Below are 14,340 nucleotides of genomic sequence, written 5' to 3'. Positions count from 1 at the left end.
TCCGAAACGGGCGAGCTTTTCTCCCCATTTTCGGCCAAGGTGAGCTCTCCGCCGTCCCTCATCGACTTTGAGCTTCTTCCCTCAATTCTTCATGATTTTCTTATGAGTTTTCACTTGGTTTGAAGATATTTGAGCAAAAGAGCAAGTTTTGAAGCTTGGAGACCAAATAGGTGATTTCTCCCCATCTCCAAGTTAGGATCGTCTTTCCTCTCGATCTTCAAGAGGTAAGCTTAGATCCAACCTTTCTTGTATGTTTTAAACAAGTTTTATGAAGATCTATGGGGTAGAAATGCATGTTTAGGTTATTGTTGAAGTTTATGGGTTTATGTCATGTTCTTGAGCAATGTGGGATGTTTGATGTGTTGTAGTTGGGGTTTAGGATAGTTTGAAGCCCCTAGGAGCTACTGTATGTGTTTATGCATGTTTTGCTTGATTGAATGAGTTGGGAGGCGTTTATGCATGAGAAGGGCTGGGTTCTGCCACTTTGGGGGGACCCAGGTTTGGCAGCCGAAGGCTCTTTCGGCCGCCGAACCTGCCTGTGGAGGCCAACTTTTGGCTGCCGAACCCTGCCCCCGAAAGTGGACTTTCGGCTCTAGAAGGGACTTTCGGCCGCCGAAGGTGCCGCTGAACATGCATGAGTTTCGTCTCTGGAGGGGACTTTCGGCCGCCGAAGGTGCATGACTTTCGGCTCTGGATGGCCTTTTGGCCGCCGAACCTGCCGCCGAAAGTGCCATGTTCAGCCCTCCTTTGCATGATTTCTATGATTGTTTTAAGGTGTTTTAGGGGGTTTTTGGGGAGTATTTTAGAGTCATGTTTATGTATGTTTGGTCCCTCATTTGAGTCCACCTGTGTAGGTTCGGACCCGAGGAACTGAGGCCCCCAGCAGTGAGTCAGCTGCTTAAGTGTCTGTCAGAGCTAGCCAGAGGTGAGTGGAATAACTCTCTACGTTTTAAAGCAAATAATGAAAGTTTTAGCATGATTCACGCATCATGAATGCCATGAGATATATTAGGGTGCTTGCATTAGAATCCACGAATATGTTGCATTGCATATTATGTTGTCGATGTGGATGAATGTTGAATGATCCATTAGCCCTCATATGTTATGATATGATGATATGATATGGAAGTCCAGGCATGCCTGCTCTACGCCCCTGGCACAATGTAAGGGAAAAGTCCGGGTATGGCCTGCACTACGCCCCCGGCATGATTGGATATGTATGTTATGCTATGGAAGTCCAGGCGTGCCTGCTCTACGCCCCTGGCATGTTTAGACAGTATAGAGGGCTAACTGGTGACAAGTTCATCCTTGATGTGATTTGTTTGTGCTGTGATGCATTCCATATTATCATATGTTTTAAATACTATGTTTTATTATTCTGCTCACTGGACTCTAGTAGCTCACCCCACTCCCCTATTTCCCCAGGTTTGCAGGTACGGGATAGACCAGGAGGTCAGCTAGAGTAAAGTTGTGGTCATGTAATAGCTAGTGGTGGACATCATAGATGTTGAATTGTAATGTTTAGTACAGTAATGTAATGAATAGTATGGAATAATTATGTAATGTAATGATGTTATTGAGGATTAGAGTGGTACTTGACCATAGTATGTGGTTTATCCCTTTTAATACATGATCTATCAAATGTAATGATATTTTATGAAAGCCAAACTTAATGTATGAATGAATGTTTCCCATTTGAGCATAGTTGAGGACTCCAATGAGGGGAATGATGATTATGAGTTGTGCATGCACAGGTTGAGTTTGGTGAGTGAATGTAAAAGTTCAAAATTTCTATGTATGTGTTGATCATGTATGAGATTAAACAGGTATACAGGAGGTATGTTGGGCTTGCTACGGGTCCCGGCGGCCTTAAGCCGACCCGGATCCTAGCGCCGGTAGCGGTCCGATTTTCGGGTCGTTACAATAATTGCTCCTTTCATCCGACTATTTTCTTTTGGATTCTTTGTTTGATATATTGAAATGTTTATTGTTTTGATTTAGAAATCAAAGAGGGTAGATCAAGAAATCTATCTTGTCCACCAACAGTTGAAACTCTCAAGATATTAGCGATGCAAGAGTGAAGGTTTCATGAGGTATTCGTGCTGAAATAGAGAACTAATTTCACTAGATTGATGGAGGGAAATTTAATGGAAAAAATATTTGGAGGTGAGTTTTATTTTATTAAAGTTTAGTGCGAGATTTACTATCATCTTAAAAAGTTTTTAAAATTTCATATCCACGGATGCAATATCATTTGAAAATAAAAAATATAATATCGTTGTTTGTATTATTGATTTTATAAATTTTAACTATCTTAATATTGCTCAAAAGTCAATATTTAGAAATATAAATATAAATATTTCATCAAAAATAGAAATAAACATGATTAAAATATAAAGAGATTAAGAAACAAAATAAGAAAATAAAAAAAAAGCACTTTTAACTTCTTATATCAAATCAATGAGTGAATAATAGTAGAATTTTAAAAATTTAGCGGTAACTTGTGATAAATTTAAAAAATTTGAGTTAAATTCTATTAACTTTAAAAATTTAGATTAAATTAAAAAAATAATAAAACGTTTTAATTTTTTATTAATAAATTTTATTTACATATTATACTAGTACAATAAAATAAATTACATGATATTGCCTTGCTAAAATATAATTCCATCAATTTAAATTTTAAAATTGAATACATCTACAATAAAGTATGAAATTTTAGATAATTTCATTAATTTCAAAAAGTTTAAATTAAATCGAAAGAAAGTTTTCTTCTGCTTTCAGTAACAATTGACCATGTAATGAATGTGAGGAGAGTAGTAAAAGGATTTGAACCATTTAATTGTGACGGTGAGTGCAAACTCCAAAGCAATAAAGTTGGAAAATGGGTAAAGAAAATGAATTAAATGCAATTACAGAGACATGAATTTGACGTTTCAGATTCTAATTGTCAGGGTGGAGGGTCCCCTCTGTCTCCTTTTACATACCATATAAAATTAAAATTACATAAAATAAGAAAAAAAAAATACATTTGACAGCTTGCAATCTTAATCTACCTCAATCCTCTTCCAGATCCCCAGGAATTTCAATCATTACTCTTACCATACAAACCCTTTTTCTTTTAACATAAATAATATTATACATAATTTTTCTTCACTTTACTTTTTATATATATTAAAAAAATAATTTTTCTATTAATTTTTAAATTTATTTTAAATACATTAATATTTATTAATAAATATTAATAGATATTTTTAAAAAATTTTTAAATATATATTATTATAATCTAAAAAATAAAAATATATAATAATTTTAGGACATTATGAAACGAAAAAGTATTAAAATTAAATTACAAAACTAAAAATCTCATAAAAAAAATTACAAATAACTTTTAAAAAAATAAATCACGATTCAAGATGAACATGAAATAGGCCACCGCATGAATAATCATACTAGTTTATCTTGAAATCCACATTGTGAAAAGAGAGCTATATTCTCATGAGATTTAAAGCATTTACCAAACCCTTTGGATCAATTTCAATATCGACATTATTATCACTATAGTCTTTTAATCCATTTAAAATCTCTATGAAGGCAATCTTTGTTAACCGAAAGAAAACAATTTATTCTATAAAATCAGTCGATTCACCGTAAAACTATTTAAATCTATTTTCGGTAAAAGAAATTTTATTTTCCTGCTCATAAATCTCAACATCTACGTTACACTTTTTTCTTTTAATAATAAGTTGAAGCTAACTCCGTCAATTAGATACAATAATAAAACCAAATTGATACGAATATGTCCTAATTGATTATCACCTTTAGACTCGAATGCACAATATTCTGTGGAGAAGAAACCCTATCATTTCATATTTTATCTTTTTTTTATTCCATATATTTCATAATAAAATAGAAATTTTGTCAACAAAGAAAGCATCCATAGAATTGAGAAATGATCAAAATACTAAAAATAGTTATAAAAATAGGCATGGAAGAGAAGTCTACACCTAAAATTTGCTAACAGTTCCTAGCAAAATAGCACTAGATAAATACATGGAGAATAAAAACATAGAAAGAAGTTCACACTTAAAATTTGCAAACAGTTCCTAGCAAAAGAGCATTAGATAACCACAAGGAGAATAGTCTCATCCTCCATATAATTACAACATCCTCCTTCCACATCAATACCTTTGCTTCTCAAATTATTCCTAATAGGCAAAGTTCACTAAAGAAAAATTTTCATCTTTGAAGGAATATGCAATCTCCACAATCTCTTCTAATATCATGGAGATGTATTTAAAAAAAAAAAAAGAAATGGCTATTTTGAATAACTAAATGGTAACTGAATTTAATTGAGTATGTACTATTTTTAATAAAATACCGAATCATATGATTTCGTCTATTAACGAATTCAAAAGGGATTCTAGTAATCTAGATAAAATCGGAGGGAATCAATAGCTCACTAATAATTTAATTATCCAAGTAGAGCAATTCTCATTCCCGACAGTAAAATTTTCCAAACCTTGAATTACTAAAGCATAAACATAGAAATCATCATTCCGAGGAAACCATGAGTCTCCCCGTATCCTAACAGAAGCACCATCCCTAACTCTCCATCTAATTCCCTAATTAGGTAAATTCCCAGCCTGCATAAGGTTGTCCAAATAAAGCTTGAGTTTGTACTCACATCAGCATATAAGAAATCCATGTTTGAGAAATATTTAGATTTAAATAAACTTGAAATGAAAGAGGTAGTAGAAAATTCTTTATCTCTGCTTGATAAATATTGTCAAATTAAAGCAGTGGAAATTTCTGAAATCCAAACCCATTAGTCTCATTCATTTATATGTTTTCTTAATCTTATTTGAATACCATTTTATGTCTGTTTTAAGTAATCCATTCAAATAATAAATCTTACTATTGTTCCATGAAAAATATTAAAATATTAAGTACTTGAAATTATTCAAATATAATTAAATAATTAATTTATAAAATTAAGAGTTAATATGAAATTGGATCCAAATGCTATTTAGCAGGTCTAGTTTAACTGTTAGATGCATACACCAAATAACTGAGAGATATTTAAATAATCAAACTTAAAATTAAAAATTTTAAAATAGTATCTCATAGATGATAGGTAACTGATAAGATGCTTATGAATTATATTTTTTATCGGTTCTAATTATAGAGCTATTTGTAGCTAATTCGATTTATTTTTCATTTAGATTATATTATTTTTAAAATTTTATTAATTGTAAGTTGACATTAAAATTTTACATTAATAAATTATTTAAAAATATAAAAACATATTAGATATTTAAAAATTATTATAAATAATAACTAAATTAATCATAATATTTATTTTTATACGAGAAATAATATTTATATTCATACATTTTAATTATTATATATATTATACAATAAATTAATAATTTTATGTGTACACCATTAAAAAAAATAAATTTGATACATGTATTCTTATTGGTTTTTTTACATATTAAATATAATACTTAAACATAGTTTAAACGTTTAATATATATTAATTAGAATTAGTTATTAGCTACTAATTATAATTAGTAACAATCGAACCAAATAGCTATCTTAAATTAAGACTATTAATTAAATTAAATTTTGACAAAAAATTAAATAAATAAAAAATACTTTTCTAAAAAAAATTAACACTTTGATATAAAAGTAACAGATAATTTATAATTTGACCTGAATTTGATTTGAAATTTGGAAATGACAACGAGGTGAGGAAGGGCCACGAGCCATTCCCTATTCCATCACCGTCTTGGTGGAGATCAATCCTTGCCCCACAAAAATAGGAAAAATTTGGTCCCCACCTTTGTGGGATCCATAGACCCACTTAATTTTTAATTTTGCGAAAAATAAAATTTTTGATTTTGGATAGACTTTCAACTAATTTAAATTTTAATAATATTTTATTATTTGAAAGAAACAAAAAATTTTTAAAAATATCCAATAACTTTAAGAGAAACCTTCTTAACTACCAAATTAATGGGTTGAAAATGAAACTTAAAAACTTTCAAAAAATCTTATTTTAAAAAAAAACATACTTCTTCCGAAACATAGATTTAAGATTTTTAAATCTTATAAAACCTTAATTATATTATTTTAAAAAAAACTACTCCCAAATAAAAGGTTAAACTTGAAATAATTTTCTATCTAAAAATTAGATAGATTAAGAATCAAAAGGAGCACTCACAGATTTAACCTGGTGGTAAGTGTATTTAAATAAATTTGAGAGATTTCAGGTTTTATTCTCTCAATTCCCGATCCTTATTTAAAAAAAAAATGAATTGAAAGGAAAAAAAAATAAAGCTGTAAATTTAATATCCCTTTTCAGTTATGCATGACAGTAACAGAAAATTTTGACCATATAATAACACAACTACTTTAGTAAAGTTCAGTGAAGAAAAGGAAGAAGCAATTGAAACAATTTGCAAAGGTGTTAGGTCTAGCTTTAATGCATTTTTTTTTTTTAGTGGAGGGGTGTGATGTTGATATGGATGCTTGGGCAGAAGCTAAAATGGTGGTCCATCAAATTCCCTTTCAAAGAGGTCATGGATTATGAGTGGTAGACAGATCAACTCTTTCCTAAGATATCTACTTTTGAAAGAGAAAGGAAATGGCTTTTTTCATACTCTTCTTTCAAACTTGAAACCCATTTGTAGAAACATTGTAAAATTCCTCAATTTACTTTTTTCATGTAAATCGTTAATGTATACTAGAAATATATTTCTAGGAAATTATTCTACTTTGTTTCTGCTTTTCACTATCAACTATTTCTTGCATTGCATACCCATTAGCTAAATTTTAACAATTTATCTTTTTTTTTTTGGGAGGAGATGTTTAATTATTAGTTATTTACTACATGTCAATTTTCTTTTAAAATTATTATTAAAATAAATTTACAAAAGAACTATTAATTAGATTTTAAATGGTGTGACTTCCTAAGTCACAAAATTCATGTGAAGTTCTTTTGGTATTTTATATGGGTATATATAATTATAAAAATTAAATATATATTTGCACATTTATATATTTTAATATTTTAATTTATTAAATAATTTAATTTTAATCATAAATTAATAAACACTTAAATTTTTAAAAAAATATTTTTAAATACAACTGGACTAAATTCACAATTTTAAAATTATGTTTAAAAATAATTTTTTAAAGTTTAAGTATTTAATTTAGATATTTAAAACTAATATTTTTTTAAAAAAATTAAATATTTATTAATTTACTATTAAAAGTTGAAGTATTTTGTAATAAAAAATAATAAAATATAAATGTACAAGTATATATTCAGGTTATGGCCGAGAGATTGACTGTCAAATATATACGTTTTTTTATTTTTTTTAAATGAAAATTGGGGGATTAAAAAGTATAATCTGAGATTTCTCAGATTTACTCAGATGCACTTTACTATCAGGTCAAACATATACTGATACTCTTATATTATTTGAAGTAAAATCAAATCTGATTAATCAGTCATAAAAATATAACACTTAACTACAAATTAGTTATATAGTAGATATTTTATTAAAAAAATAAATTTTACTATATTATTAACTTTTTCAGTTTATGAAAATCTATTAATCAAATTTAAAGTAAAATCAATAATACAATGACACTATTTTTAATTTCTTTTTTTACAAATTATTGATGATATAGCTAATTTATATTGGATTACTATGATTTTAATAATTTCAAATATTTAATAGGTTATAAATTTAATTTAAGTGTTAAATAAATTAATTCCTAATATTATAAATGGCCAAGTTTGTATTTATCTGATTTTAAAACACTGGAGTTTGTTGATTCCATTGATATTCTTCTGGGAAAAAGAAATCTTCTTAGTTGAATATCAAATTCAATTATCAATTTTTTTTCCTTTTCTTGGTTTTTACTTCTGAGTAGGCATCAACAGAAAAAAAAAAAAAAAGTTAGCTATTAAGTTCTATTCAACATAAAAGGATTTATTATGGAAGAAACATTTCAATATAACAATACAGCTTACTCGATCATCGGAGAATGTCATGTTAGAAGTGCCATGAAATGAAAAGAAACAAACTTACAAGATAAACAACATAGAACTTGAAATTTTTTATTTGAGCCTATTCTTCAATTGGAAACCGGAGGATTCATATGGAAAGGACAGAATAAGAAAGAAGCTTAGTTCAAGTCATGGCAAAATACATTGAAAATGAAGGAATTAACATAGATATAGACATTAATCCATGTCTTTGAAACACATTGGAGTCAACACTTGGTTTACTTCAAAAGCATTAACTTCCATGAAGTTGGTCTTGAAAAATCAAGACCATCATTTGTTACACACTGCGGCTCTTGGCATTAGTTGCTTCTCAGAGGCCTGCACAAAGTAATCTTCAATATAACTAGTCTATTATATTAACCATGCTCATGATCAAGGATTTCAATTCTATCTCAAAACTCAATACTACACATATCCTATGAATTCCTGCAGCTTATTTTTCTTCTTTTTTCTTGGACATTAAGAGTGTAGGCTCATGGCACGTATTAAAGTACTTACATCATCAACCTTAGCTCGGCTGTTGGTCTCCAACATGAGCCCAAAATGGATGTGAGGGTAATGTGCCCACTAGAATACAAAAATTTTCTGGTCAATACCCATAAAATCTTGATATAATACTATGGAAATCTAGCAAAAGGTTGCTGAGTTTTATAAAGATCTTTGTCCACTTACATTTTTTGCAGCAGTACTGAATGCTTCTCTATGGCTAATATCAGGATTATTTGCCTTGATCCTCTGAATCTCCTCTCTACAACAAAAGATTGTAAAGATTTTATGAAAATTTAAAGAAGAAATTTCACAGCAATGAATAAAGGTGTCATCAGGGCAAAGATCAGAAAAATTCAAGAGACTCTGTGGATTGTAGTACTTTATGAACTGGTTATATGCAGAAGGTACTCGCTGCCTCTTCTCGGGAGCTGAAATGGAAAATAACAGCACATGAATTATATACATGCATGGTATCTAGATATAAATCTAATATACGAAATAATTAAAATAAAAAAAAAGAAAGTGAGAAAAGGACAATGCCATGTTCAAGATCCAAACAGAAAGAGTAAGAAAATAAGATTAATTTTGGAAAACTCACGTCGATTAACTCTGTCTTCAGCGACATTTCTTGCTGGAGCTCGAGTTGAGATCTTGTTACTGAACTTGGATGAGGAACCCAAATCAATTCTGTAATCTGGCAAAGTATAGTTGGTTCCCTAAACATTATTAAAAAAAAAAAATCAGTTGCAGAACTTTAAATAATTAATTGTATTATGTAATCTTCACTTAAATTCCAGTAAAATTAAGAAGAAGCAATCCCAGGAGAGGAAACCCTTTTTCACTTGTTAATTTTTTTTCCCTGTTTCATTCAAGAACTAGCTCAAGAACTTATTAACTCAGCAAAACTGTGACAAGAAGAAGAAGAAGAAGAAGAAGAAGAAGAAGAAGAAGAAGAAGAAGAAGCTTTGAAGAGACTGAATCAGTTAGAATTGTAATAAAACCCAGATTGACAGGTGGTGAAAAGAAAAAAAAAGGTTCAAAAGGAAGTTGTGTGATTCTTGAGATGTGTATCAACAGTAGAAGAGGATAAAGCTGATGAAAAGAAATCTAAGCTCACTAACATTCCTAATTTACAAGGACAGAGGCTATCAAATCAAAGATATAGAAAGAGGCTCAAGAAAGAAAGAAACCCTAGGCACTGTTAGGCCCTGACTCGTACATATATATATGTATACAACTGCTGTGGCCGCAAAAATCAGGTGCTCTCCACAAAAAGTTGAAAATTTAGGTTTTTGTTTATGGCGGCTGCAGCTGGGATTTGCAGTGATGGAAATGTTAAAAACAGAAAAAAAAAATGGTAGAAATCAGAAAGAGAAAGGATTTTGGAAGACGAGTCGTTCAATATCTCTCTGATCATGCATTCAATGTCTTTTTTTTTAAAAAAAAAAAAAAAAAAACAAAATTTGCTCTAAAGATGCAACAGAACCGAGAAACCCTAGCTAGATTTCGTAGCAAAACCCCCTGCAAATAAGCTGAAAATTGTTTTTGTTTTGTCTTTTAGAAACAAGAAATCCCAACAATATCACCTGAACATCTTGCCATGAAAGTGACTGAAAGGTAGCTGCCATGTTCACGGACCATAGATTGGTGCAGTGGCCACATCGGACGGTCACGATATCAAACAAGCTGCTGCATGGTACACTCACCTGCACATAGTATTAACTACAATACTGATCTAGTTTCCAAGAAATTTAAGGACTAGATCTCTACATTTTATGAATTTTCTTGTACGAATACTTGACACATATGAATGAACAAGAAATGAAAGTCGATAAACATCCAATCGAAAATTGTTTCTTCAATTCTCCCTGTTGATCCAGGGAAGAGAAAGATCAAAAGCAAAGAAGAAGGGTTCTTGAGAAAGTGGGTATGGTGGCTAACTGATGACTTTTTACTTGATGAAAATTTCTAGTAGGGTTGTATTAATTAGCTAAAACTGGGTGAAACATCTGAAGTAAACAAAAAGGCAAGAATCAAAAGTTGCAGAACTGGTTATCTTTCTTTAATGTTCTTGGGTTGGGTGTCTTGTATAGAAGAAGAAAAATAGAGCTTGAGTTCTTCATTTTCTTCACTTATCAGCTGAAGAAACATGGTCCCTGAGCGTTGATGGTGCAGTAGTATACACACATAGAGAGAGAGAAAGGATATTTGTGGTGAAGGTGTTGTGTCTTCATCAAGATTTATCAGCAAATGCGTGTTTTGACATCCAATAATCTTCTATTCACGCGAAAATTACACAAAAAAGAACACCAATAATCTCTCTTCTCAGTGGTCTGTACAGCAATTGAGGACCTTAAGGTCTGAAAAAAGAAAAGTCCCAAGGATGGAGACCTGACTGTAACAAAAACAAGAAACCCCGGAAGCAAAATTAATAGAATTTCTCTTTTTTACTGTAAAAATAGCACGAGGCCCTGATCATCAGAGGTGCAGAGTAAGCTTTTATCAGGATCTAATATATATGTTTCTTTCTTTCTCTCTGGTTAAATATAAATGAAAGGAGAGAAAGCAGCAGCAGAAGCAGAACAAAGCAAAAAAAAACACTTGGCTAACAAGAACCCAAAAAGACAGATCCCATTAACGAAGATGATGATGATGGTGATGAGAGTCAGATATACCGCAAGAACAATATTGCAAAAGTTGCAAGGGATGTAGCAGAGTTGTTCAGGCACAACATCGATGCAGCTCGACATAATTCAAGATTGAAGATTTATTTTCTTCAGCCCCAAGAACAAGAACAAGAAGCTAGTTCTCTTTCAAATTGCAAAGAAACTCAACTCAAAGGAGAAAGCAAAAGCTTTTTCTTCTCTCTCTAACTACACCCTTAATTTGCTTTGATCTGCTTCTATTGTATCACAATAGTAAAACTCTATGACCCATACATACAGAAGGAAAGAAGAAAAAAAAAATCTAAAGCGGAGCTGTGAGGGGTGGGGGGGCAGAGAGAAAGAGAGGTTAAAGCCAATAGGTTTTAGGCCATAGGAGCAAAAAAGTTAGATTAATGGTGATAAGGGCCAAGGCAGACAGGCAAAAATGCTTGGACAGTGAAAGGAAAAAGAAGGGTGATTGTTTTGGGCAGGTTAAAAAATAAGAAGAAGAAGAAGAAGAAGGTTAGGGTTTGTGGTGGGAAGAGGATAGCTTTTGGCAGAACTATTACCACACTGCTCATATTCAACTTTGTAGCTGTAAATAAAAAAAAAAAAAAAAAAACAACTACCTTTGTAGCTGTCATGTTGAAGTGTGACCACTTCCATCTCACTTCTGCTTCTCCACGGCGGACCAGGGGGGCGATTTTTTTTTTTTTTAATTTCTATTATTATTATTATTAAATTTTATGTGAATAAATGTGAAATATATTGAAAATTGACGTCATTTATTCTATTTTTATTCACTAGTTTTTAATTAACGTGCAATACATATTATTATATTTATTAATATGTAATTTTATATTATATTATATTATATTATATTATTAAAATTTAAAAAAAGAAAAATAGTATAATTAATGATATAGTTTTACGCTAAATATGTATAATAAAACATAATTGTTGAATTAAAATAGAATAAGTGTAATTAAATTGAAATTACATTTATTTTATGTATTTTTTTCTGTAAATAGGATAATGATAATTATTCTTATGCCATATTTAAATGGTTTAATTCTACACTAGTTTAGAGAAATGAGAAAACTATTGAAACTCTTGATTTTCCTTTCGTCAAAAATTTTTATTTGAAAATTAACATAATTTCCTTGAAAACAAACATAAACGTAAGCATATGAACTTAATATCATATATTTCCATTAGTACAGATTATAATATAATACAGAACAATTAGTTTTAAACTTTACGGCAGATTTATATCGAATCTAACTTTGTTGTCGACGTTTAATAGAGATTCACGATAACTTTTTAGAAAGAAAATTTTGAAACGTACGATTTTTAAAAGTGTGATAAGTGCTGTAAACCTATCATAAAATTCGAGACGAAAATTCCATCATTTAAGATTTAATTTTACATTTTATTTATTTATTTGAATATTTTTAGAATTTGCAGGGATTTTTTTTATTATTATAAATAGTTTTTTCTTAATTATATAAAACTCACTTTTCAATTTTTTAAAAATTTCAATAAGATATTTCGGTTTCTGACCTCTCGTTTCTTTTATATTTTCTTAATCAAACGATATTAGTTAAAATTTCTAATGAAATCTAATTTAAGCAATTGTGAAGATAACAATTTCGCATGTTATTATACCACCAAAGACATTTTACCTGTGTTTAACGGATGGAAAAATTATTGTTAAAGTATAAATACGATCATTATCAATGTTAATGATCATCCGATTTGATTATCAAGTAATCATTATTGACTGTCTTAAAATTTTTTTAATGAGGATATTGTCTAGTTATTAATATTAATGATAAGAATATAATAAAATTATAACAGTTTTAAAAATAATAAATAATAATATAATTGGTCGTTAAAATTTAAATAGTTCAATCAAACTATATATTGTCGGTGGTAATCAAAGATAATGAAAGTGTTGTTAAATTTGAATTAGAATAATGCAATTGCCTTCTAATATCATCAAAAATAAATATTTAATAGTTTAAATAGTAATGATGGTAAAAGAAGATTGTTGAATCTTATTAACAATAAAAAACAATTATTATTGATGACCGCTGGATTTTTTCATCCCGGTTTAAGGCCAGAACCATTAGGACAGCCCATAATCTGAAGGCTTCTAAGTCTCCTCCAAGAGGCAGGTCCAGTCCGTTCAGCTCAAAGACCGGGTTCCAGTCAGATTCTTCAATCAGGCCGGCCCAACTCTTTCGGCCCAATGAACAAATCCCCTCTGGGCCTAGTCTTAACCTTATCTTTCGGCCCAGCTCGGAACCAGGAAGGAATTCAGCCCATTCGCCTTGAGGGACCATCCGCATGCGTGTCCGGGGAGAATCAGAGGCCGTTACACATGAGGCAGCGATCTGATTTTCTCGTACGTCCATATCAACATGACAGGGATAGGTGGCCCAATGACACACATTCTGTTACACGTCACTAGCGGACAAAAGGAAACATATAAAAGGAGAAATATTCTCCTCTAGGTCCAAACTTTTTCCAGTTTTATAGAACCCTTGTAAAACCCTATTTTCTGGATCTCAGATCATCAATTGGCGCCGTCTGTGGGAACGAAGGAGATCTTTTCATCGCCGGAGTTCCGCTTTTACAATACCCTCTGAGATCCACAATGGCTAACCACAACGAAAATAACGTCACCCCAAATGACCTGAGCTCTGCCCAAGAGGGGCAACAGTTCTCCTTTTCTAGTCCTACAACTCCAAACAATCAAGCACCCATTCCTCTCAACCCCTCGCCAAGCCTGGTAGGGAATGTGTCCGCCGCTACCTTGTCCAATCAGGACCTCCAAACCATCGCCCTTCAGTTACAAAACACCGCCCACTAGCTAGGGCAGATGATGCAACAGCGGGGCGTCAGTACCCCAATAAATGTGTTGCCGGTGGTAAAAGAGTCCCGGACTACTGAACCTCAACCTACCTTCAACCATCCCCAAACCGTCAGCCGAGAAACCGGAGAAGGGGGGAGAAGAGCCGGACAAGTGGAAGAACCAGAAGCTCGGGTTCATGGACGAAGGGTGAGGGAAATGATTGAGAATGATGAGGCCGATAATTATTCCGCCGGAACAAC

The 14,340-nt window shown here is 31.2% G+C and overlaps 1 protein-coding gene across 1 annotated transcript; it reads right to left on the bottom strand.

The window, feature by feature from the left end:
* Positions 1 to 8,112: 8,112 nt before the first annotated feature.
* On the bottom strand, positions 8,113 to 11,793 carry LOC110616574 (axial regulator YABBY 5). The gene is made up of 7 exons (XM_021758991.2): positions 11,251 to 11,793; positions 10,162 to 10,281; positions 9,174 to 9,291; positions 8,955 to 9,003; positions 8,759 to 8,834; positions 8,585 to 8,653; positions 8,113 to 8,404 (listed from the first exon to the last, which is right to left on the bottom strand). The coding sequence occupies exons 1-7, from the start codon at positions 11,323 to 11,325 to the stop codon at positions 8,357 to 8,359; spliced, it is 555 nt and encodes a 184-aa protein (XP_021614683.1). The 5' UTR covers positions 11,326 to 11,793; the 3' UTR covers positions 8,113 to 8,356.
* Positions 11,794 to 14,340: the final 2,547 nt, after the last annotated feature.

Source organism: Manihot esculenta, chromosome 6 (genome assembly GCF_001659605.2).
Source record: "Manihot esculenta cultivar AM560-2 chromosome 6, M.esculenta_v8, whole genome shotgun sequence".
NCBI classification, from domain to species: domain Eukaryota; kingdom Viridiplantae; phylum Streptophyta; class Magnoliopsida; order Malpighiales; family Euphorbiaceae; genus Manihot; species Manihot esculenta.
This window is presented reverse-complemented; position numbering and strand designations above follow the sequence as displayed.

Coding starts and splice junctions, on each gene's coding strand:
- LOC110616574 (XM_021758991.2), bottom strand. CDS start 11,325: ATGTCGAGCTGCATCGATGTTGTGCCTGAACAACTCTGCTACATCCCT. Junction 9,004..9,173: donor TGAAGACAGAGTTAATCGAC/GTGAGTTTTCCA, acceptor TTTCCATTTCAG/CTCCCGAGAAGAGGCAGCGA. Junction 8,835..8,954: donor GCATATAACCAGTTCATAAA/GTACTACAATCC, acceptor CTTTTGTTGTAG/AGAGGAGATTCAGAGGATCA.